General features: G+C 33.0%; 2 protein-coding genes across 4 annotated transcripts; one reads left to right on the top strand and one right to left on the bottom strand.

The window, feature by feature from the left end:
• Positions 1-442: 442 nt before the first annotated feature.
• Positions 443-13,699, bottom strand: LOC132739350 (alpha-tocopherol transfer protein-like). Its single transcript, XM_060727050.1, has 8 exons — positions 13,548-13,699; positions 6,255-6,409; positions 5,447-5,686; positions 4,683-4,759; positions 2,668-2,784; positions 2,058-2,168; positions 1,392-1,493; positions 443-1,131 (listed from the first exon to the last, which is right to left on the bottom strand). The coding sequence occupies exons 2-8, from the start codon at positions 6,397-6,399 to the stop codon at positions 1,003-1,005; spliced, it is 921 nt and encodes a 306-aa protein (XP_060583033.1). The 5' UTR covers positions 6,400-6,409; positions 13,548-13,699; the 3' UTR covers positions 443-1,002.
• Positions 13,700-15,663: 1,964 nt separating this feature from the next.
• On the top strand, positions 15,664-27,012 carry LOC132739349 (adenosine 5'-monophosphoramidase HINT1-like). 3 transcript variants are annotated; one of them, XM_060727048.1, is made up of 3 exons: positions 15,664-15,833; positions 25,538-25,642; positions 26,713-27,012. In XM_060727048.1, the coding sequence occupies exons 1-3, from the start codon at positions 15,747-15,749 to the stop codon at positions 26,875-26,877; spliced, it is 357 nt and encodes a 118-aa protein (XP_060583031.1). In that variant the 5' UTR covers positions 15,664-15,746; the 3' UTR covers positions 26,878-27,012. The 3 variants fall into 3 exon arrangements, with proteins under 3 accessions (XP_060583031.1, XP_060583029.1, XP_060583030.1); XM_060727046.1 differs by lacking the exons at positions 25,538-25,642; positions 26,713-27,012 and adding exons at positions 16,650-16,754; positions 17,744-18,261 and having other exon boundaries at positions 15,673-15,833; XM_060727047.1 differs by lacking the exon at positions 15,664-15,833 and adding an exon at positions 22,798-22,958.

Raw genomic sequence — 27,012 nt, 5'->3', positions numbered from 1 at the left:
GAAGTGTTAATAAATCACATATATTTATATAAAGAAGAAAATGTCTAACTGACAGCTGTACTGTTGACAAGGCGACACAACCGACTCACGCAGTTCTAGTTAAATTTACCAACACTTCAATAGACCACTATCGCGATCACGTTAGCCTTCTATAGATATGCAATGCTGTTCAGTCAAAGCATAGATGTTTCAGTGATTGCCGTTTTGAGATTTGAAAAAAGGTCATCACGAAACAATCACGAAATAGAACATGACAGTTGACACGAGCATAAAAGTGCACACCAACTGTGAAAGACCTTAATTTTGCTCTGTCATTTGAAAATAAAACCCCAAGGGTACGAGCAATAAACTTAAAGGTAAATACATACATGTATTCGCTCTCAGGCAATAAATCAGCCTTGTGCATTGACTGTTTATTATGATAAACAAATCAAACGCTAAATTTGTTAGTGTTCTAATTTTATTTACAAAATAAAATTAGTCGAACATGCTTTTTTTTCATGCGTGCTTTTGATATTTAATCTATAAAGTGGCAACTATTCTAATTGTAAGATAAATTATCCAGATGGTAAAACAAACAAACACACGCACGCACGCACACACAAGCATGCACGCACACACACATTTTGTTGCTTTGTCAATGCGAATGGTTTATAAATTTACACTATATATATGCATTTATTAAATGAAATTAGATTTTAGGCACGGCATAACCGCGAGACATATTTAGAAAAGTTAAAGCTGAGTTGACAAACACTAAACAAGTAATGTTTTAATCGGTGCGAGTATGATTCACTGACTGCATTTTGTACTTTATGGTAAGTTGGTTATTCCAAATATATAGAACGATATCTCACTGAACATAATTTCAACCATATAACTGGTATTATATAATATATATACAAATGTGAATAACTGTTCCAATTATTGGTGAGTTTCTTCTGCAAGTTTTAAAACTTTAACAAGTACTGTGATGTCATGAGCATAAAACACCTAATTAGTCTAAATTTCCAATTTCCGGTACGATCCGGCCAATCCGTGAACAGAACTTTCGCCCTTAGTCGTCACCATTCCATTCTTTGCTTCAGCATCAAAGTCCGGATCGCAGTATAATATGGCATCTTTCGTTGCCTGTTCAAGGGATATACATGTAATTACAATAAATATGACAGTTATAGGTAGATACACAGAGTGAAGGGTGTTTCTTTTGTAAGTCAAACATAGTCAAGGAAAAATACATTACAATTAAAAAAATAAGTACAGCACGAGTCAATACTAAGAGTAATTTATTTGAATTACAATTATTTACTACATTCACTTGGGATAACTCTAGACGGAATAGAGGGAATTAGGTGTATCATAATATTTAACGGCTGTCTCCCTTTATTTACCTGTAAGGAGAACGGCGGAGCTTTCCCGCCATATTCGATCGGCAAATACTCTAAATCAAAATACTCTTCCAATTCTTCAAATTTATGACCATGTATTAACACCTGAAATAGAGAAGCAACATTTAGCTTACATAGAATTGACATGAAATGAAAATCTACTTAACACGTAATAGAGCCTACTCAAAATGGCATTTAGCAGAAAATTTTAAAAGTAATGTAGATACCGCTGGTGCAGTTCTAAATCAAAACATTCTTGTATCCATTCATGTAACTATTAATATAAAGCCCATACAATAAATAGCTGGCGATATCAATTTTAAAGCGGCCTTCAACTTTTCTTACTGTTGAATTTGTGATACATCGTTTCTTGTTATTGTCAAATAAAGATGATTAAGGTGGAAAATAGACTTTTCTGTCGATAAAAAGAAACCCATCGATACCTCTTCCTCTATTAGCAAAGCGGACGATTTGTTTCCCCCGATGTTCTTTTTTTTTAGAAACGTAAACCTTTGTAAATAGCTCTCGAGACGCTTTGTTGAAGATATGATGCATTTTTCCAAGATAAAATTACTGAAATGCTTACTGTAGTTTGAAATACACATACTTGTTTTTCCAGCTAAAGGCTCGTATTATGTTAAATTTAGAATGAAACGTTCCTCTACCCACCTTTTCCACACTTTCTTGACTCATGAAAGGTCGCCCCATTGCAAATAGATAGTCAAACACAGCTGGTTCATTTACAACATGAATAAACTTGAACCTTATTGGTAAACAGTCCTACGTAAATATAAACATGTTATAATAAAAATATTGAAATTACTGAATAGCTTCAACTTAAACGTAACAATATACGAGTAGCATTTTAGCTATACATACATGAGAATCTATAGATTGCTAAGTCAAAGAAATAGACCCGTGACCGATTTTATATTAAGTTTCAAAATGTACTTATTTCGTGCCATTTTAGCGTTAAAAATATGAAAGTTATCAAGCATGGAATAAATATTTTGGATTTATCTTATTTAATACGAGTATTTGATAACATGCTCATTTTGTTTAATTAAATATTTGATAAGATTTTAGTTTTGTCCGATCTTAAAAGAATTTTAACTTTTCCTTGAAGTTAAAAAATGGTGGTACATTTTATTCCGCATATTGGTTTTTGTACGACCAATTATTCAAACGATATATAAAGGTCAAAATAGTGTCAAACTTCCTGCAACGCTTCTTATATTTCTAATAAAACAAATGAAATTAAACATATATAAATTGTTACCTGAAATAGCATAGCACTTCGCTTGGCGTAGAATGGTGAAACATGGGTCAGATGTCCAAACCCCATGCCGTTCATATCGTACAAGACTACACAACCTTTTATCTGTGTCTGCTCATCCTGTGTAGAAAATATAAAACTGAATACCAACTTGTAATACAAAAATGGTTAAATACAAAACAAAATTCTACTGAAATTATCAAATACAAAACAAAATACCTGTACTTCAACAAACATGAATAAGAAAAAAATCTACAGAAATGTTCAGATGCACATGGCAGAATATAACACAAAGCAGAATACTACAGAAATGCTAGTATACAAAACAAAGCACTACAGAAATGTTAGTATACAAAATAAAACACTACAGAAATGTAAGTATACAAAACAAAATACTACAGAAATGCTAGTATACAAAACCAAACACTACAGAAATGCTAGTATACAAAATAAAACACTACAGAAATGTAAGTATACAAAACAAAATACTACAGAAATGCTAGTATACAAAACCAAACACTACAGAAATGCTAGTATACAAAACCAAACACTACAGAAATGTAAGTATACAAAACAAAGCACTACAGAAATGTTAGTATACAAAATAAAATACTAAAGAAATGTAAGTATACAAAACAAAATAGTACAGAAATGTAAGTATACAAAACAGAATACTACAGAAATTTAAGTATACAAAACAAAATACTACAGAAATGTTGGTATAGAAAACAAAACACTACTGAAATGTTAGTATGCAGAACAGAACACTACAGAAATGTAAGTATACAAAACAAATCACTACAGGAATGTTAGTATACAAAACAAAATACTATTGAAATATTAGTACTTGAAATAAACACAACAGAAATATCAGTACATTTTTTTGTATACAAAACAGAACCTTACAGAAATGTTAGTTTACAAAATAAAACACTACCTACAAAAATGAAAGTATAAAAACAGAAGTCTACAGAAATGTTAGTATACAAAGAAAAGAATACCACTGAAATGTTTGTATACAAAATAGAACCTTACAGAAATGTAAGTTTACAAAACAGAACACTACATAAATGTAGGTATACAAAACAGAACACTACTATACAGAAATATTAGAATACAAAACAGAACACAATGCAGAAATGTAAGTATACAAAACAAGATGCTACAGAAATGTAAGTATACAAAACAGAATACTACAGAAATGTTAGTATACAAAACAACACTACAGAAATGTAAGTAGAAAAATCAGAACACTACATAAATGTTAGTATACTAAACAGAACACTACTGAAATCTAAGTAGAAAAAACAGAACACAACTGAAATGTAAGTAGAAAAAATAGAACACTACATAATTGTTAGTATACAAAACAAAACACTACAGAAATGTTAGTATACAAAACAGACCACTACAGAAATATTAGTATACAAAAAAGAACACTACAGCAATGTAAGTATACGAAACATAACACTATAGAAATGTTAGGATACAAAAGAGAAGACTGCAGATATGTTAGTATACAAAACAGAATACTACAGAAATGTAAGTATACAAAACAGAATGCTACAGAAATGTTAGTATACAAAATAGAATACTACAGAAATGTTAGTATACAAAACAGAACACTACAGAAATGTAAGTATACAAAAAGAATATTACAGAAATATTAGTATACAAAACAGAACCCTACAGAAATGTAAGTATACAAAAAAGAACACTACAGAAATGTTAGTATACAAAACAGAATACTACAGAAATGTAAGTATACAAAACAAAACACTACAGAAATGTTAGTATACAAAAGAGAATACTATAGATATGTTAGTATACAAAACAGAATACTACAGAAATATTAGTATACAAAACAGAATACTACAGAATTTTTAGTATACAAAACAGAATTCTAGCACTACAGAGATTTTCATATACAAAACAAAATACCATAATCATTGTAAAATACTATACAGAATCTTATTTATTTATTAATTCATTCATTTATTTTTATTGTAGATGTTTACCTCGGCAATTTTTATCAGCAACATGAAGGATGTTTTAAAGATGTCTGCCAAAGTAATTGTACTTGTGTCCCATGTACCTGTTACAGCAAGACAAATATATCAATTTTTGTGACATGATCACTAAGCAAGGAATGTGTATTTTTATTTAAATGGAATAAACCTGTTTTATTGATAATGATTTTACAATTTTATAATATGAATTTTTGAAAAAAATAATTAGTAAAACTGACGTTATTCTTTTGAAGCCACATCATTGTCAATTAATTGATAACAATGTTAAAGATTTTGTTGTTGTTGTTTTTGTAAGTAGATGTTCAGCAAAATTCAACAATTATTTAATAAATAAGGGAGACGATCATTATATTGATTTGATTGAACCGTGAGTTTGCTTTCAGACAGTCCTCGCCCTTCCCTCCGCTCATCTAAAAATAACAACAAACTTGATTAACATAAAGTATTTTTTTAAACATCGTTGGAGACCCAAGCCAAAACGAACTAGCTCACAGACAACCTTAATGATAACACTATTTGTAGAATACTGTACAAAATAATTAATAAAAAAACTGAGAAAAAAAACATAATTGAAATCTGTCCTTGAGCAACATTTACACTAATGTAAAGCACGGCTTTAATTCCGCCTTAAAGCCGTGGTAAAAAAGAAGACTTAATATTTAAGTTCGCCAGAATTAAGCACATTTATGAGTTAAACATTTTTTTGTAAATTTTTAAATAAAAAAAAAATAAGTAAAAAAACTTATTCAAACCTGGTCTGATGACGACCACTTTTCTCCCGTATTTGTCTCTGTGCGGAAGTACTCCGATTATACCAGATTCTACGACATGTTTCACTGCTGCCGACCTTAAATCGGTAAACATTTGCTTGTTTTTCGCGTCAGCTTTCATTTCAAAGTACTTCAGTATCAAAGTATAGGCTGTGTCCTGGTCAAATGCCGTTGCTCGCAGAAATTTAAGCAAATACGCATCATCCGTGCAAATGTTAAGACCTGTAATTTATTAATGTATTGTGCATGAAGTTCTCATGTTTGATTTTAACACTATTTACCTGATGAAATCCTTAAATGCACATATCCAGCTCAGTCCAGTATCAATTTTAGAGAAATCAAGATGTACAGCCTTGCCTGAAGCTATACGATGTGAAAATAAAGAGGTCAGAAAAACACCGGTATTATTGAATCCGCTCCAATGAGGTCCAAGATCGTACATTGTTATTATACAAAATTTAAAATTCTAACATAGATCATCTAAAGCTCTTAAAACGGGGTAAAATGCAAAGATTATTAAGAAATATACTCGGAATTAAATCTAAAAAACAACTTATTTTTCTTGTGCAAGTTTGATTGCATTCAATTTTTGGACAATTTGCACAATTAGAATGATAATTCTGGAAAAACGGATTCAGCAAATGATCTTAAATTATGCAGTTTTTTTTTACCAAGACCAACATGAAATAGTACACAATCTGTTCATTAAAGACAAAAACCCTCAAGGCAGCCCCTTAAACAGAAAATTATCGATCTTTCTCATCTTTCATTTCGGATAAGACAAACATACTTGGAAGTTTTTGTATCTTTTTCCTCAGCGTGTCTATATCTTCAGCTCGTCTTTCTGGAATTTCGTTCAACTCTTCTCTAGCTGCTTTTATAAGATCTTCACTTAAAGTACACACGTAGGGAGCATTCTTTGCTTTGTCAACCATTTTCAGAGGTCTGAAATAAATATTTACAATGAGTAAAAATCGAATTTTTAGTTAATTTTCTTTATAATGATTAATGATTAGAGACTAAAAAGGAAAAATGAATAAAACAGCTTAGACTGGGAGAGAAACGACGTACTGTTGCTGCTTAAAAGTGCTTTTATTTCTTTTCCTTAAATATCTTACTGACTGTGAGTCTTAGACCTTGTTATTCGTATGAATACTATGATTATGATGTTTATCCGGATAGACACGATGTTTAAACGAAATTGATTTGGTCGAGGCGATGTTTAATTGAATTTGTTTTTGGTCGAATATTTTTGTTGTTGATTTCATTTTTTTATTGCGTCATACACATTGTTATGGTCTTTCGTGCATTATTTCATGCATTAGGGCCTGAGTAGGCTACATGTACCTGGATAACTTTCGAACATGAACGAATTGAAAGTTCCTGGTGGAAATCGAAACAATAAGTGGCGAGAGGCACCTCAACAATGTGTGTGTGATTAATTCGTAAAATATTCTTGTGTGTGCGTGCAAAATCTAACTTGTGTGCATTATCGTGAATTATTGATAGTACTATTTAACTGGTGTTTACGCACACTATTTACATGTGTTATGTGTATGCGTGTAATATTCAACTCTAGTGCAATATATAATCTCTGTTTATTACTTGTGTACATAGACAGCTACATTCGAGTGCAAGCTATCTCTAATAAATCAGGAAAAATCAAACATTGTAAAAACTGCTCAATGTCAAGTGTTCATTTATTTGAAAGTACAACAAATACATTTATTCAATTTTGAAAATCCCCTTAGATTTATACCCTTTTGTGTGAAATGCAGACGTATGCATTTTTAAAAAGGCTTTTAAATCATGATTTGTGAAGGAAAGTTATCAGTTATGCACTTGAAAGCAGGTCTGTAATAGTTATAAACTGCCATAATAACCATTATCAGAACTTTATTACAGTTTGTAGTTTAATTTATGATAAAGCGTATATGGCCGGGTGGGTATACATACTGGCCCCGATACTTTCTTGATGACAATCCCCCACCCCCGGGTATTTGAACTTCTTCAAATGAGAAAGCTATCCAGCTAGCTGGCGAAAGTTTACTATTCACTTGCCAGTTTGTGCCTCAAATAGCCAGGGGGAACATATGATGTCTTCCCACACCTGTGTAACTGAAACAAATAGCCATAATTATGAGTGTTCGAGAAATAATTTATTATATTTTACTTGTTGAAGATTCTTACAATGCAATGTTTGCAAATTCTTTCAGCAATATTGTTATTTTTTATATTTTTATTTCATTTAAAGCAAAATGTTTACAAAACGTTAAATTACCGTGTTTTTTGTGTGTTTTGTGCTCTGTGTGCGTGCGTGTGTGTGCGTGCGTGTGTTGTTGTTGTTGTTGTTGTTTTTTTTTTTTTTGGGGGGGGGGATTTTTTTGTTGTTGTTTTTTTTGTTGTTGTCATTTTGCAGGAGCAGGTAACTTAAAACTGCGACAAGCAACACCCAAGAATAAAAATCAGTATGTTTATATGTTTACTCATTGAAGCATAATGTGTTTAAACGTTGCATAATAACTGAAAATATAAAAATAATGTATCGACATGATTGCTTTTGATTTTTATCTACTCCTAAATGAGACCTAAAAGTGTATAACACAGGTAACACAGAAAATATGATAGTGACCCCAATTTGTTATAATCAATTTGTTTTTAATCATAGATGCCTTAAATAAGGACAGTTTAAGAAAATTCTCTTCTTTAGTTTAAATTTCCTTTCTTTGTATTTGTTTATAAATTGCTCTACGTGCCGAAAACGTCTTTATCTCTCATATAACTTCTCTGTCCTTTGAATAGATCTGACCTTGTCATTGTCACACATTCATTTCAGCCATTTAATACTGATTTCATATCTATATCCATGCTTAATTCTTCTTCAGCTAAATGATTATATTCAGGTATCTCTCATCGACTTCATTCTTTCGTCTTCACTATCAATTTATAGCCGACGAGGTCACTGTGACCTGATATGTAAAAATGCATTATTTTGTGCAAAATTGTAACAGCGACATAATTTTCTCATACGAGTATAGATTGCAAATAAAAACTGACAATGAGTGTTTTTGTTTGTGTAACTGTAAATGTAGATTTAAAATAAGACACTAGTAAATAAATACTAACACATCAAAGCATGTTCTGTAAAATGACACGGTGTCCTTGGAAGTCACGTTTTACCGGTAGTTTGCACATTCATCTTTAGACATTTTTAGTTATCCTTTTTTGTTATGTCTCGTCTGGCACAAAACAAGTGATAAATTTCTGTTTAATGGGTGATATCTTTTGTGTTTAAAGAAAATTTTGTTCTATAACAAGAGCCACCACAGGGCAGGGACAACGCTCGACTTTTTTCCCTTTTCTTGAATCAAACAGTAAAGCAGTTTAAACATATCCTAGAAAAGAAAATTAAAGAAAAAAATTAAGTTTTTTTTTAACTTTAGTAGGTCTGTTTTAAGTCGCACTTGTTTTGTCCACGTATGCATCCTTTTCATAAATAAATGACACAGTTAAGAAAATATAATCAAAATTCATAAGGTCATATCTAAATTATTCCACATGTCTGTTTGGTCACAAGTGTTGTTTTGTCCGAGTATGAATTAAATCCGTATACATAAATAACAAAATTATGACAACTTAACCAAAATTCAATCTTTTAGCCTTGATGGTCAAGGTCATTTATAGCTCAAGGTCAAGGACAGTTCAACATTTTTAGAAGGTGGTCATTTATGACTGAAGGTCATTGTCTGTATTGTTAACTTGAAGGTCTTTCCTAAAATGTGTTTTATGTTCAAGTTTAAAGACAGTTGATTTAAAAATAACAAGATATAATAACCAAAATCAGCAAAAAAAAAAACATGCAAATTTAACCTTGAATGCGAGGTCATTTATGAATTAAGATCAAGGTTAGACAAGTCGATGTGAAGGTATTGTTCCAATGATTGTTGTGTCCAAGTATTAAGAGAAAACACCAAGAAAAGTTAAATCAAGGTGAAAGTTTGCGGACAATATCGCATACATAACTGTAACAAAACCTCTTTTTTATTTTTTTTAAATGAAAATGAAAGCAAACGAGCAAATTTAAAGTGTAAACTTCCGTGTACGATATGATAAAGCATAATTATAAACTGCATTTTCGTGGTGCAAAGTTTACTTCGTCTGATCTCTCTCTTTCTTTTTGCATTACAAAATAACACTGTGTTTATTTTATGTGAATTTTGTATATTTTGGTTATTTATGACTAAAATATTGAGATATAATGAATGTAGAATTCTAATCAGACTTAAATGACCTGTCAAATTTTCAATTTTTGGACCTGTCCTTTATCAGTTTTTTTTCGGGGGGGGGGGTGGGGGGGTGGGGGGGATAAATATTGAAGTTATAGAGCCTGGCCGGACTGTTCAATACAGGTGACAGGGTTATCTGGTGCATCATTTATACTGCCTGGACCTGAACGTATTTGAAATTTCACATATGGTAGTTCTCAAGCACCTTAAAAACAGAAAGGTGGGAAATGCTATAAAACTTGAAATAACAATTCAACATAAATTGGTACTAATTAACGCATTCTTTTAAAAAATGTGTATTTTGTCGATTTTTGTTTTCAATTTCATTCTGCTGCTTACTCGTTCTGATATTAGGGGCCTAAGTGGCGACTTAAACCAACATAAATGCTCGAATTACATGTATATTTTTTCTTGACCTCGGATGCTTACTTAAAAGTATATTTCTTATATCGTAAGCTCCCATTAAAACATTTTCCAGGACTCAGGTGTATTGCATTATTCAAACTCCGAGGCTTGCATAATGATACTTCAGAAGCACACTCTATGACATTTAGTTAACTTGTAAACTCACAGGGTAACATGTTCATGAACTCTTTGGGTCATATTATAACATTTTCACAAACTCGGAAGCTGTGTACCTGACATGTCTTAAATTCTTAAGCTCGAGTTTAAACTTATTCAAACTAGGAGGCTAGCTTTATAACGATTTCCTGAACGTATATACATACCTTGTTCAAGTATGATTTAGCTATATGGTATGATTTAGTTGTGTGGCATTATTTAGCTATGTGTCAAGCTATTTATTAAGGAAGGAAGGACGGAAGGATTGAAGGAAAGAAGGAAGGAAGAAAGGAAGGAAGGAAAGAAGAAGAAAGGAAAGAAGGAAGGAAGGAAGGAAAGAAAGAAGGAAGGAAGGAAGGAAGGAAGAAAGAAGGAAGGAAGGATTGAAGGAAAGAAGGAAGGAAGGGAGGCAGGGAGGGAGGGAGAGAGGAAGGAAGGAAGGGAGGGAGGACGGAATCGATATGATACACTAAACATTAATGAAATCAAAATAAGCAGAATACTCGACGCGACAGGATCGACACACGGGGCTAATTCTATCTAATTTGTGTGATGTTCTTTCTCTTTTGTATCATAGGCAAAAATTAAAACACTTTCCCTGTCGACAAAATATTAAATCCCAGAATAAACGATTCAATGTACGAGCATCTATCGTTATCCTTTACCATGTCGTCACAATAAGTAAACCCTACAAAACAAGTACAGCGCTCTATTTTCTCGCCGACCGACAGTGCGGTAACTATTGAGTGCAGATAATTAATACTTACAGCCAAGTTAAACATACTATATGCATTTATGGGTATACTGCTTAACTCGGACACATTTTCGCCAAACTATGATACAATTTCTTAATGGAATGCAGCGTGGGTTTCAATTTTTTATGTTGAACGAAGGTATCTCATATCATTTCCCGAAATTCACGAAATCCATCATTTGTACAGTCTATAAATCATGAAATCGTATAAAGAATAGGTAGAATATGTTATTATGGCAAAAATATACCTCAACATTACCTATAAAAAAGGATTGTGGCTAAATCAAATTTGAATAAAGTCAAAACAGTTATTTTTGTTTAATAATGATTATCAGTTGCACTCAGTAGTCTACTACAAAATAGCGGTCACTTGCTACGATAATTAATTTACAGAAGTTCATATGAAATGATGAAAAAAGTAGAGTTGGGTTATATGAATGACATATCAAGAAATGTTTGAAGTACAAAGTTTGCAACAAACTGTGTTTGAACAAGGTATATTTTGTGCATTGAAATTCATTCAAATAAATGCAAATTAAAACGCATAATATTGATTCAAATATATGTTGTATTGTGAAATGAACATCACGTATGAAGGTTTAAATAAATTAGTAGAAAACTTGATATATTGACATCACCAGTTTATAAATATCTTCTATATCTTTGACAAAGTTGAAACCTAAATCCAGGGGCGGCAAAGACATTCTATCAAAATTTGATATATCGCACCCATCCACCCATTCACTTGGACATAAATCAAGTGCAACCGGTCTTAGTTGGAGACAAAGTCGCCATAATGTAATGTTTCTAAAACCCTATATTTAATTGCAGAAATATGTCCTTCACGATTTCACTGTGTGCTTAAAGAAGTATAGCAAATTACACCGATTTGTACGTCAATATGGGGGAGGGATTTAAAGTAAGAAAGACATTAATAAAAAGGCATACGTCTACTAAACAATGAAAATTCTCCCGTCGCCGAAAGTGACGCTTTGGCGTCGTACTAACCTCTTTCTTTGCAAAATAATGCTGCAAAGGTTACATATCTACATGTTTGCATATTAATAATCATCAAGATCTAAGATGTTGTCAAATTTCGGTCGGAAAGCAGTGAGCTACCTTGTATTTCTTGTTACATAAAAAAGCGCGGTAGGATAATTTATAGTTTATCAAATGTTCATATTAATTATAAATAATAATTAAAATAATAAGCAAAAAAGATATTGTCCAACAACATTGGCCTTGCAATTTTTCAACTGACCCTGTAGTCGGTATATTCCGTAAACTTACGATCTACTTGTAAATCGTTATGAATATAAATATACAAATTATGTCAAAATAATGTAAATTAAAGATCCATATTAGCGCAGTTGCTAAAGTGGTATCACTTGCAGTACAGTACACGTGGAACACGTAAATTGGTAGGTTCGAAACCTATGTCAGCATGTTTTTTTTTCTTTTTTTATTCTAATTCTAAAATTACTATTTTCTTAAAATTATTGCAAACCTTTTTGTTGTGTATACTATCAGTGTAATATTTAATAACACTGCCTTTATAGCGTGTATGCGCTTATGCATAATACGATTGCATAATGTCGCAAAGAGAACCGTGGAAAGATACTGTAACGAATTAAAATATAAATATGTATGAAAACCACTTCATTAAAAGGTTTTCTAAAACCATGTGTAGTAAAACGATTTCAAATTAATCCTTGCAAGTTAATTAAAAAGTCACAACATGGTGTTGGTAAGGAATCGAACCAGAGACCTCCAGATCCGTTGTCCGACAACTACATATATACCAATGCACCACACCTCACTGACGAGTGATGTTATAAGAATCTTACACCGGCTGCCGGTACAGACCGGAATATCTAGCTCGAGGGTAACTGTTTACAGCGGTAACGAGGCTCTGCCGAGTTTCCGCTAAACAGTTACCCGAGAGCTAGATATTCCCGCCTGTACCAACTGCCGGTGTTTGATTCTTTTTCTTGCATATTACATGTCAATTATTTTCGGAACAGAAATTATGAAAACTCATATTCTCATTACGCACTTTTTTCTTATAGTAGCGTATGAACATACAACTTCATTTATAACGGAAAAATGACGTCATCCTAAGAACGCGATTCATTCATAAAAGGCGCGCGTCAATGACGTCAGTTAAAGCACGCGACTTGTCTTACATGGGGGTGACAGAGTTTTCTAGCACAGGTGTAAACGGTAGATAATCCTGTCTGAGATGCAAGAATAGCAAATCTATAGCAAATCAACAGAATCCCTTTGACGCAAAAAATTGGCACAGAAAAAAATAATGTAAACAATTATGCATCAAATAGCAAAATTTGATTTAAAAAAAAATGACAAAAAAGAAATTGTCATGGAGCAATATAATTATGAAATGCTTTCGCAATATCTTTATTAAATTTCAGACTAAAATATGAAATATCGATGGATTAATATAATTAAATGCAATGCTTACATAGTATTTTAAGTCCTGACTCAATATCACCTATCTATTATGTATATGTACTTTCCAAAACAGGAAGAGAAACTTGTTCATGCATTGCGCGTGAGCGACATTGATTTGACATACTTTTGTATCTACCTGGATTTATATAAACATGTTTAAACAGTCCAGTGATGAAAGACGTTGACATTGAAATAAAAACCACCAAATTCACATTATGAGACAGCATTTCTAATTGTGACTATCATGCATTACCAAGCATTTGTATTAAAGATATATAGAAAGACCCATGTTATGTTGACATTTTTTTCTTCTCTATTACAGTCATTTTTTTAATTGACTTTTTTTTTGGTTTTGATGTTTTTCTTTATTTAACTTTTTGTTTCACCTTGTATATGAATGTTTTCAGAAAACTATTCATTAGTTGTTTTAGAATGTCCTTGCATGTGGTGTCATAAAGTGATAATTTTAAATAAGATTATAACCTTTATGAGTTTTATTGTTTGATGGATAATGTGATCTGTCTAGGACACGATAAGGCATCATTCGATTGTAACCTCTTTCCTATCCACGGGGAATAGCGTGTACATTAACTTATTTTGGTTGTCAAAACATTTGGAGGAGGCCCTTTCTGAGAAGAAATTCAGATAGCACCGAATAATTGTCTCCGCACTACAAGTCGGTATTTTGGCGCAAAATAAAACCGGCAGTGTGGCAGCAGACTCAGCTATTTTCCCCTACTTTACCTTACGCTGTCCCGTGAGTAGGGCAAACATGTGTTTTGCTTTTGTAATAGTGGATTTATAACATGTGAGGTGCTAGTCATCTGAGGAAAATAGCGCTGAATATGAAATAATTTATAGCAAAATGCCAACAAAGTAGTATTTTGACTTCCATACAAAAGTAATAAATCACTATAACTGTACTTATTAATAAAACGCAAAGAAGCAAAAAAAAATGGCTCGGCTCTGCTATATGGTCAATTAATCAATTTTGAAAATCGCAACAGCATAATAAATAAATGAATAAACAAATAAAATGAATGAAAAGATTTTGAACATAGCTAAAGAAGCATAATGCAGGCTTTATGGGCGTTAAAGCATGATTGTTATATCCAGACTAAAATATCAAAATTGTAACATGATTGTCATGTTGTAAACCATTCGTGAAACGGTGACAATTATTTTATTTTCGTTTGTATAGTTTCATTTAATTTAGCTGTTTGCACATGGTAAAACACGAATGATTCGTAAATTAAAACAGAAACATTTTACACTATACATGAATATTTCATTAAACATCCACGTATCCCATAGTTGAGTTATTCATATATCTCAGCTATGGGATGTTGTATATACAAATATACATTTCCTGGTAAAAGAAGTAGGTAAATGGAACTATATAAATCTATCAACCATCGAGTGCTTATTTATTTTTTTTTTGGTACTTTTTCTCTCAAGTTCCGGTTTCAGTTTGTTTATGAGAGTATTAAATATATTTCGTTTAGTGCAAATGTCAGACATAAATTACTCAAACATCATCAGAGAACAGACTTCTAGACTTTTCCCCACTCTTATCAACTATTTTTTTATTCAAGCGATCCTTGACAGTCACGTGTACCGAGTCATACAATTTATATGTATAAATCTTTTTTAATATTCGGTATCAGTAAGGGAATTAAGTACCATATTTTTATTAAATGTCTCTCATTAACAGTGACAAATCAATTTGATTAATTTGGGATCGTCGTTTTAATGATGGAATAATTATTTGTTTGACCCCTCCCCTCCCCGCCTTTATCTCGATGTAATGTCGCAACAACTTGACGTTTACAAATATTATAGTAGGATAGAGTAAGTGGGCAATTGTAAATGATTGTCAAGCCACCGGTTGCACCCGAACAGTTGGAAGTCGGGGGAATCGATTTCAGTAAAACATTGAAGGAGAAAATAATTGTATTCGAACCTGATATAGGTTTATATAAGTGTTTTCCTGGTACAACAAAACATGTATAAGACCTTCAAAATACCACTGTAAACCCGTATGTTGTGTTTAAACGTGTTCGGTGAATGATACAGCATATTACATGATAAATACCCGGATGAATTATTACGTCTGCAGTGATTGGTTAACTTCACTACCGGATGAGTCATTTTGGGAAAGGTGACGCGTACCCGGTAGTTCAAGTAAATCAGGTATTTTTTTATCAAAATGGCGGACGAAGATGGTGATACGATTTTTGGTAAAATAATTCGAGGAGATATTAAAGGCCCTCCATTTTTACATGAAGATGACAAGGTAGTTCTGATTATTGTTGTTTTGTTTGCGTTTTGCATTTATAATTTATGTTAGCTTTAAATCTCATTTATAAATGTAATAAACAACATAACGACTTAATAGTTAAGTACGTTGTAATTAGAGCAGGCGCAGAACTAAACATGTACAAATAAGCTTATTGTTGTATGTTCGAGTATTCATACTGCAAAAAAGAGACAACAAAACAATACTAATCATTTTGCATAATTAAACAGCTGTCATGTCATATTATTGGCGTTGTTTACCCAATGTACCAAGAACTATTGTTATTTAATATATTATTTGAAACAGTCACTGTTATATATACCAAACTCTTGTCACGTGTTATGCCAAATAGCTAATAATTATCGCCAAGTTTTATTGTATTTCATCATTTTAAGCGAATTTACAACAAAGTTAATAAATGCAAAATATACCTTAAATATTTCACACCTAATAGAATGTAACCAATAAGTTGCAAGCGTTTGCAAATAGAAATCATTCATGGATCAAATTATACCGGTTCAGTCTCGTTTTCATTTCTTAGGCGGGTAAAAAGAATCCATATCAAATCAGTATTGTATTTATTTTTTCGAGTCCAAAAGAATAATGCTTTCATGAAAATGAAGTTTTTTTTAAAAGATGTAGTCATTTAGTCATGTCTAATATGTGTTGTCATTTGATATGAACCTTGCTAGAAAAAATATTTGTAAACTCGCCAGAGGCTCGCCTTTAAACATTTTTCTTAAGAAAAAAAAGATAACAGTGTATCTCAGGTGACAACTCACGTCAGATCCTATATGTGTTTTATAATTTCAGTGTATAGCCCTGAAGGATATACACCCTCAAGCCCCAATACATTTCCTCGTCATATCCAAGCAAGAAATCAAGACGATTGATAGCATAAACGAAACACAGAAAGAGGTATGTTTGTTTTGTACTTCTAAACAAGGTGTTATGCATGTACCATGAAAAAATGTTTCAAAGATCTTGCCAAGGAAGCATTGTTATCGAGTTGATATAAATGTCCGTTTTTAGCTGTCAAAACTGAAAAACTGTTGCTTTTCTTTAATTGGTGTAATTTTAGTATAAGGGACTTTATTTGCATTACTATGGTGGCTGATTTGTATGGTGGCTAATTTGGAAGACTTTGCGCGTTGTCGATAGCGACAACACAACCTATATCGTTATCGTCTTTTCGTCTTGTCGCTAGCGAAACGCGTCAAACGGCACGTTGTCGCCCTGTCGCTTAGCTTATATATATACCAATAGCAAATCCATACATTTGAGCCGAGCGACAATTTGACATCGCCATGACACGTGGCAAGACAACGCGCCGTTTGGCGCGCATCGTTAGAGACAGGACGACGAGACGAAAGTCCGACAACGCGCTGCCGTTTGACGCGATATGTATTACATTTACGCGCTAACAATATACCTATCGGGTGGCCACGTAATGCATGTCGCGTGATCACGCAGTAACTATCGCGTGGCCACCTATTTCACACCGTGTACGCAAGTAATAGCCATCGCGCAGCCACGTTGTAAATAAAAAAGATTTACCCATGCCCATGCCTCCTTTATGCTACCAGACTAATTAATCATTTGTGAAAGAAAAACGAAGGGGAGGTAACTAGAACATTCATCAATAGCGTGTTTGAATTCGGGTGGTATTTTCAACTTTCCATAGTTTATTAGTACATGTTATAATTTTGAAAGCGGTTACTTGACAAGATTGTCTTATTGGTGTTATATGACACGAGAAATGTGAATATATGTAGTTCGCCACTAGCCATATCTTATAGCAGAAAAAGTAAGTTCAATATGTTCAGAGCAAAATGCATTTTACGGAAAATGACGAGGTTTGCCGTTTGATGTATGTGATTGCTTGTATAAAGTATCTATATTTGCAGTTACTTGGACACATGATGTGGGTAGCGACAAAGGTTGCTAAGGACCAAGGTGCTACTAACGGTTACAGAATTGTCGTGAACGACGGGAGCGACGGTGGACAACATGTTTTTCATCTTCATTTACACGTGCTTGCTGGGAGAAAAATGTCATGGCCACCGGGATAATAGATAACAAACAATTTTTTGTTAAAGTAGTCATTAATACAAGTCATCATAGACTACTTGGATACGAGCTGATATTTTTGTTTAATTTCATTTTTCATTCATAATTTATTAATTTTGATAAAAAAATGAACGCATTTATTCCATTTATTGTATCAAATTCACAGTGAGCGCATGAAAACTTGGTCAATATCGGTACTTTCCGTATTTCGGAAGTATTTGACTCGGAAAAAAAAATGTTGGCGAATACCTTAATTTATAAAAAGAATAATAAACTGAATAAATAAATACTAGTAAAAATGTACAACTTCTATATACCCTATCATTATGTGATCAATAAATAATGAAATTATGAACATCTGTTCTTGATATATGTATTTTGTTAAATGCCAATATATTTTTTTTTCATGTAAAAGCTCACGCGTTAACTAACTATTGTAGTTGGGTGAATTACTAGCTGTTTTAGTGAAAAGTTACATTTATAATCTTCCGACTACCTAATAGATTGCACAACAGTCATAAAGAACAATTTAATTGTGTGGGATTTTTCTCTTTCTTTTTTTTTCTCTCCTTCTTTCAAGACAATTATAAATGTGAAACATGTAAGGCATACGTGACATTTCATGACTCCTTGAACGAGTATTTACGAGAATTTACAGTAGGCCTATGTATCTAAAAAGTTCCTGGAATTATTATAAATAGAACGTAATTGTTTAGTATTTCCGAGAACTTGTAATTCAGTTAAACATCTTGTATGTAGATAAGATTGTGAAAATTTCAACAGGATATGCAGTACTATAATTTAAACATCTTATATTCGCTCTCGTTCTCTTTCATTGAAATCCCCTCTATTAACCGGCGAAAGTGTTGACTTTATAATAATTTTGTGTCGTTAACGCAGTAAAATATGTTTCCTCGGATTTTAGATAAGTTTAGATTATAAAAATATGTCAATTTTACACTCCCTTAATCATCATGTACCAGAGTTACACTAGAAATGTATTAAAATCAGAGTTAAAACAGACAAAACAATGAAACAGGTAACACCAGAACAGAAGCAGAACCTAAAAAAACAACAACATAAAACAATATTAATTTTTGAGTACTAGTATGTCATGTTTGAATTTGAAAAGCGTGTATTCATGATAATTACTGTTAGTAAAATGGTTTGATTCTACAAAATATGAAATATGATTTGTAAAATTAAATGTTTGCTAGTGTGTACGTTTACTTTTGTTCTTTGGAAATATCGCAGTATTAAATCAATAGCAGTCATATCAAGGTCGACCTTTTATGTATTCTATCCTACCAAATTAGGTCCGCCCGTTTAACTCAATAAGGGCACAATGATTCGTAATTCCGAGGTTCGCTAGTTCGATCCTCGGGCGAGCCGAACTTTCCCGTGACAATTAATCGTCGAAGTCTGTTGGTCAATTATCTTTCACCGCTGATTCAGAAAGAGTAAGTCGTCGGTTACTTGCGGAGAAATTGGTTGCTTATCTCTTCCCCTCGATACATGCACGTCGCAGAGAATGCCTCGGACATTGCAGAAGATTTGGACCTAGGTTGATTCATCACAGAGGGCACGTTGACTGGTTCAGACTAGAGCGTTGTTGTTATACATATAGAGTAGGTCCTTGAGACCAAACTATCCTCTTCGTCGCTGGAGAGTCGAGCTTCTACAGCAACCTACGACTCAGTTGCGATATTCTGACTAAAGCTGATGGAAGTGGCCCTACAAAGGAGGCAGGGACGACGGGGAAAGTGTGTAGTGTGCGTGAACCCCTAGCATAGAGAGTGACAGGTTAAAAGCCCATTTTAGAGCTACCTCCTTTTCATTTTGTCTCGGGTGACTGTACATTCTCATTGGCGGCCGTACATTGGGCACTATGTGCTTCAACATTAGCCCTTCATTCAAATGACTGGTAGCATGTCCTGGGTCCGTACTCGACAGCTATATCTTATATATAGTTGACATATTTGTTAAGTGGTTTAGTCTCCAGGGCCTACCCTATATGAACAACAACAACGCTCTGGTCTTAACCAGTCAATGTGCCCTTTGTAATGAATCAACCAAGCTCCAAATCTTCTGCGATGTCTGGTCTCTTCTCTGCGACATGCATGAAACGAGGGGAATATATAAACTATTAAAGTATTTGTTGTAATACTGACTCTCCCGCAATATTTATGTTAACAATTTATATAATTTATCATGTTATTTGGATACTGTCTGATTCTGAAGCCTCATTTATTATGTTCATGTAATTGTATTATTACGACATGTTGTCATGTTTGCATGATCTGAGAATAAATAAATTGAAAATGCAGTTTAAAATTGAAATTGAAAATTGAAGACAGCTTTTTGTGCCTTTGTCGTAGGGTGTTATTAATCTTAATGTTATCATAAACTGAGATGCCGGTGACACATTAACGGGCTAATGGACCGTCATTAAACATATAATTCAGTGAAACTGTAATACTGCTACAGTATGTCTGCATCCGCTTCGTATGTCAGCATTTGCTTCTGTATGTCAGCATCCGCTACTGTATGTCAGCATCCGCTTCTGTATGTCAGCATCCGCTACGGTATGCCAGCATTTGCTTCTGTATGTCAGCACTTGCTATTGTATGTCAGCATCCGCTACTGTATGTCAGCACTTGCTACTGTATGTCAGCATTTGCTTCTGTTTGTCAGCACTTGCTACTGTATGTCAGCATTCGCTACTGCATGTCAGCATTCTCATTTGTATGTATGCAATTATCCGCTACTTAATGTCAGCATTCTCTTCTTATTTAAGCATTTGCTACTGTATGTTAGCATTTACTTATGTGTGTCAGCACTTGCTTCTGTATGTCAGCATGCGCTTTTGTATGCCAGCATCCACTTCTTAATGTAAGCATTCGCTTCTGTATTTCAGTATTTGCTTCTGTATGTCATCATCCGCTACAGTATGTCAGCATTTGCTTATGTATGTCAGCATCCGCTTCTGTAGGTTAGCATACATTTTGACAAACTTGATAATCCATAAGGGCATAACTATGTTGTTATCTTATGACCTTATAAACTCGTGGATTTTGTTTGATTTTAAACATACATTTGTTTTGTATTTTGATCCTTTTCTTTTGATAATTTTTTTTTTATAATAAATATTGTCTCTTTATTCATTCATTCGTTCGTTTGTTCGTACGTTCGTTCGTTCGTTCGTTCAAAAATTCATTCATTCATTCATTCATTCATTCATTCATTCATTCATTTACATTTCGTGGAAAAGGGGTTACCCTAAGATAAATATATGAGCCGCGTCACAACATAACCAACATAGTGGGTTTGCGACCAGCATGGATCCAGGCCAGCCTGCACATCCGCGCAGTCTGATCAGGATCCATGCTGTTCGCTTACCAAAGTCTATAACAAGTAGAGAAACTGCATGGATGCACTATGCACTATGTTGGTTTTGTCATGGCGCGGCTCATATGTTCTTTTTTCACCAGATTGTTTTGATATACATCTGTACTTTGAAATACAAGAGATGAAATAGTCGTGAGAATGAAATAAGTTCCAATGATTTTACAACACAATTTATAGAGAATTTCATGGAAACAACACAGTTGCAGTTGTTTTAAATTTCCAAGACATTGATATTCAAGTATTAGGTCACTAACATTGTCTTTAAACTATTTAAAACAGCGGGTTAAACAAACTAATAAAGATGTTCGTTAGGCGATGAAAATATTGTGCCTTTTTCCTAAGAGTTTTTAATAGATAAAACTGCATGTTCCCGCCAACTTTATTTATTACAGGCCTTTAACTACGATATGTGATCAATAAATAAATACAATATCAAACTTTCTTATCTTTCCATTACTATATACAAGTACAAATGTTGCTGCAATGCAGCAATTGAGAAGCTCCGCGCAAAAAATGCGCTCATAAAAGACACCTTACCAAATCATTCCTGCGCACTGTTTTTATTCTATTCACACTAAGTACTATTGTAAATTATTCCGGATGCTTTGTTAATCATTTTTTTTGCATAATTATACTTATCGTATGCACTATCCATGAGAGAGGGGCCATATATAAGATTTAAAAAAATATGCTTTCACTGATGCCTACCTGCAGGTAAGGAAAGTAAACAAGACTTACAAGACTTGTAAGTGTAATGTGACATGACAGTAGTGAAACATTGTCTCTACTGTAGTCAGTAATATAAGATGATAAAAAATATGAAAGCATGTACATTTGTTTTTCACCTATAACGCAACTCATTTTTCTACAAATATCAACAACTAATCAGGTATCGATATGTAAATGAGCCAAAACAAACACTCTCATGGACTTTACTTTTCAAAATGTCCTTTGCATGTATCGCGTCAAATGGTATATCATGATATTATAAGAAAAAAATTGATGCAATGCATCAAAGGGCGTCCAAGCAAGGAATGCAGCAAATGACGATGAACTAGTAGACATCTGATGACTATATATACTTATAAAGTTTTCAATGGTTAATTGGAATTTACCAGAATTGTACATCATAGATAAATGTCTGAATATGAGGACAAAAGACATTGTTCATCATTAACTTTGGTAGGTTTGCTAGAGATTAGAATATTAAATTATTTTCTTTGGAACATACGGAGGGAATCGATTTAGTTGGGAGTTGGGGAATCGATTTAGGTAAGACATTTAAGAAAAACACAATTATATTCAAATCTGATATAAGCTTATATAAGTGTTTTTCCCCTGGTACAGCAATACATGTATAAGACCTTCAAAATACCACTGTAAACCCGTATGATGTGTTTAAACGTGTTCGGTGAATGATACAGCGTATTACATGATAAGTACCCGTATGAATTATTACGTCTGCAGTGATTGGTTAACTTCACTACCGGATGAGTCATATTGGGAAAGGTGACGCGTACCCGGTAGTTCAAGTAAATCAGGTATTATTTTACCAAAATGGCGGACGAAGATGGTGATACTATTTTTGGTAAAATTATTCGAGGAGATATTAAAGGCCCTTCATTTTTACATGAAGATGACAAGGTAATGCTGTTTTTTGTTGTTTTGTTTGCGGTTTGCATTTATCTATGCTAGCTTTATATCTCATTTATTAATGTAATAAACAACATAATGACTTAATAGTTAAGTACATTGTAATTCTAGCAGGCGCAGAATTAAACATGTACAAATAAGCTTATTATTGTATGTTAGAATATTCTTACTGCAAAGGAAAGAGGAGAAAACTATTCTATTTTTAAACAGCTGTCAAAATAACCACATGTTGATCAATATGACCAAAAGTAATGTTGTTCACTTTATGACAATGTCTATGCAGAAATCTCAGTTTGTATTTAAATGCAATGATGAGGTTCTTCAATACACTCAAAAGTATACCTATCTTGGTCTGATGCTAAATGAATTTTTAGATTAAAAAGTGACTGCTAAGTTTGTGTCACAAGCAGCAGGATGGGCCTTTGGATTACTTATTGCAAAATTCAAGGCAATAGGTGGTATGCCATTTCATGTTTACACTAAATTATTCGACTGCCTTGTTTGGCCAGTCATTGCATATGTTGAGACATGTCGACACTAGACAAATCAGTTGTATAGATGCATACAAAACAGGGCCATGCGCTTTTTTTCATGGGAACTTAACCTTGCTGTTGCAGTTGACATGGGCTGGACGCCAACTTTTTATAGACAACTGAAATGTGTAGCGAACATGTGTTTTAGATTTTCAAAAATGTTAGAAAGAAGAATGAATAAAAATGATGTACAATAATTGTAATCATTTTTCTGGTATGCATTGTAAAAGACTGGCACTTTACAATAAATGAGTTGTTCAAGAAATATCACTGTAGTGAATATATTGATGTAGAAAATGTACATTTATATAAGCAGACGCTATAAGTGTTATTGCAAGTAAAATTTTTTAACCAGTATCTAGATAATTGGATTGAATCTTTACATGGGTTATACAGTTCGCCTGGGTCTGGAAATAATAAATTGAGAACATACAGCAATTTCAAATTTGATTTTGAAACTGAGAACTATATCAAAGCACTACTTCCATATAAGCGTAGATCAGCACTTGCAAAATTTCGATGTGGAGTCGCTCCAATTAGACCAGAAACTGGTCGCTTTGAAAGACTAGCAGTCAATGATAGAATTTGTCCATTGTGTAATACAGAAATAGAAAATGAAATTCATGTTCTTTTGAAATTTCCACAATATGTAGATATCAGACAAAATTTGTTCGACAAAACAATGTATATTAATAATGGCTTTCTTATTTTAAATGATGTAACCAAGCAAAATTTATACTTTACAATGGTAGTATTGTTAGAGAAGTTGCAAAATCCTGCTACCTTATTTCAGAAAAACGTGCAAAATGCTTGTAATATATATATATATATATATATATATATATATATATATATATATATATATATATATATATATATATATATATATATATATATATATATATATATATATATATATATATATATATATATATATATATATATATATATATATATGGTTTTAACACTTTTTTATCAATGAAAATTGTTTCTAAAAACGGCCTTTTAGTGATATCACTTTTTTTTAAAAGAATTTAAGATTCAAGCTGTTTTTTAAGATATATTAGAGTGTAAAGAATCAAACATCTTTGCTGTTTTAAAGTATTGTAACAAATCAAAGTCCTTATCTAATAGTTAAGTAATATTATCAATCAAACAACTACTTAGATGTGTATTTTCTTTGATCTTACTGGACTGCTTATATATAAGACTGTGTAAAATACCTTTCTGTGTTAGGTTTAATCTGATCTAACCTTTAAATGTGGATTGTATATTATGATACTTGTAACATGTTTGTAACAACATATATATAGTCTCTTTTAATTCTTTATAAGAATGACCATTTACATGTATTTTAAGTTTTATTGAATGTATATTTGTATTATATGTACATGTAATGGATGAGACTTAAATAAACTAATAAACATGTCATATTATTGGCGTGTATACCCCCAATGTACAAAGAACTATTATTATCTAATTTGTTATTTGAAATAGTCACTGTTATATATACCAAGCTCTTGTCACGTGTTATGCCAAAAAGCTAATAATTATCGCCAAGTTTTATTTTATTTCATCATTTTAAGCGTATTGATATGTGGTTGACGTAGATACGTAATTTACAACAAAGTAAATAAATGCAAAATATGACTTGAATATTTCACACCTAATTTAATGTAACCAATAAATTGCAAGCGTTTGCAAATAGAAATCATTCATGGATCCAATTACATATACCGGTTCAGTCTCGTTTTCATTTCTTAGGCGGGTAAAAAGAATACATATCAAATTAGTATTGCAATTTATATTTCGAGTCCAAAAGAAAAATGTTTTCATGAAAATGAAGTTTTTTTTTTAAAGATGTAGTCATTTAGTCATGTCTAATATGTGTTGTTGTTTGATATGAACCTTGCTAGGAAAAATATTTGTAAGCTCGCCAGAGGCTCGCCTTTAATCATTTTTCTTAAGAAAAAAAAGATAACAGTGTATCTCAGGTGACAACTCACGTCAGATCCTATATGTGTTTTATAATTTCAGTGTATAGCCCTGAAGGATATACACCCTCAAGCCCCTATACATTTCCTCGTCATATCCAAGCAAGAAATAAAGACGATTGATAGCATAAACGAAACACAGAAAGAGGTATGTTTGTATTGTACTTATAAACTAGGTAATATACATGTACCATGAAAAAATGTTTCAAAGATCTTGTCAAGCATTGTTAAGGAGTTGATATAAATGCCCGTTTTTAGCTGTCAGAACTGAAAAAAATGCTGTTGGTATAATTTTAATATAAGGGACTTTATTTGCATTACTATGGTGGCTGATTTGTATGGTGGCTAATCTGGAAAACTTTGCGCGTTGCGTTGTCGATAGCGACAACACAACCTATATCGTTATCGTCTTTTCGTCTTGTCGCTAGCGAAACGCGTCAAATTGCACGTTGTCGCACTGTCGTCTTGTCGTCCTGTCGCAAGCGAAGCACACCAAACGGTGCGTTGTGCTGCGCGTTGTCGCCCTGTCGCTTGGCTTATATATATACAAATAGCAAATTCTTCTATTTGAGCCGAGCGACAATTTGACATCGCGATAACACGAGGCAAGACAACGCGCCGTTTGGCGCGCATAGTTAGCGACAGGACGAAAGTCCGACAACGCGATATGTATAACATTTACGTGATAACAATATACCTATCGGGTTGCCACGTAATACTGTCGCTAGAGCACGTTATACATGTCGCGTGATCACGCAGTAGCTTTCGCGTGGCCACCTATTTCACACCGTGTACGCAAGTACCGTAATAGCTATCGCTCAACCACGTAGTAAATAAAATAAATTTCCCATGCATCCTTTATGCTACCGTACTTATTGGCGACGCCGGTGCACGTGAGCGGCGTCGTCTCTTATGGAATGCTTTTTATTTTGTTAATCATTTGTGAAAGAAAACGAAGTGGAGGTAACTAAAGCACATCAATAGCGTGTTTGAATTCGGATGGTATTTGCCACTTTCCATAGTTTATTTGTACATGTAATAATTTTGAAAGCGGTTACTTGACAAGATTGTTTAATTGGTGTTATATGACACGAGAAATGTGAATATATTTAGTTCGCCACTAGCCATATTATAGCGAAAAAAGTAAGGTCAATATGTCCAGAGCAAAATTTGCCGTTTGATGTATGTGATTGCTGTATAAAGTATCTATATTTACAGTTACTTGGACACATGATGTGGGTAGCGACAAAGGTTGCAAAGGACCAAGGTGCTACTAACGGTTACAGAATTGTCGTGAACGACGGGAGCGACGGTGGACAACATGTTTTTCATCTTCATTTTCACGTGCTTGCTGGAAGAAAAATGTCATGGCCACCGGGATAATAGATAGCAAACACTTTTTTATTCAAATAGTCATTAATACAAACCATCATAGACTACTTGGAAACGAGCTGATATTTTTGTTTAAATTTCTATTTACCCTGTCATTTAGTGATCAATAAATAATAAAATCATGAA

This window comes from Ruditapes philippinarum, unplaced genomic scaffold, assembly GCF_026571515.1.
Source record: "Ruditapes philippinarum isolate M1 unplaced genomic scaffold, ASM2657151v2 ctg607_1_1_1_1, whole genome shotgun sequence".
NCBI lineage: Eukaryota > Metazoa > Mollusca > Bivalvia > Venerida > Veneridae > Ruditapes > Ruditapes philippinarum.
The sequence above is the reverse complement of the archived record's forward strand: the minus strand, read 5'-3'. Positions and strand labels throughout refer to the sequence as shown.

What these genes read in the sequence shown, in the direction of transcription:
- LOC132739350 (XM_060727050.1), bottom strand. Translation starts at nt 6,399, where the DNA reads ATGGTTGACAAAGCAAAGAATGCTCCCTACGTGTGTACTTTAAGTGAA. An exon ending in TGCTGATAAAAATTGCCGAG is followed by an intron (nt 2,785 to 4,682) that starts GTAAACATCTAC and finishes TTTTCTACACAG; the next exon opens with GATGAGCAGACACAGATAAA. An exon ending in GAAGTGCTATGCTATTTCAG is followed by an intron (nt 2,169 to 2,667) that starts GTAACAATTTAT and finishes ATATTTACGTAG; the next exon opens with GACTGTTTACCAATAAGGTT.
- LOC132739349 (XM_060727048.1), top strand. Translation starts at nt 15,747, where the DNA reads ATGGCGGACGAAGATGGTGATACGATTTTTGGTAAAATAATTCGAGGA. An exon ending in TTTTACATGAAGATGACAAG is followed by an intron (nt 15,834 to 25,537) that starts GTAGTTCTGATT and finishes TTATAATTTCAG; the next exon opens with TGTATAGCCCTGAAGGATAT. An exon ending in TAAACGAAACACAGAAAGAG is followed by an intron (nt 25,643 to 26,712) that starts GTATGTTTGTAT and finishes CTATATTTACAG; the next exon opens with TTACTTGGACACATGATGTG.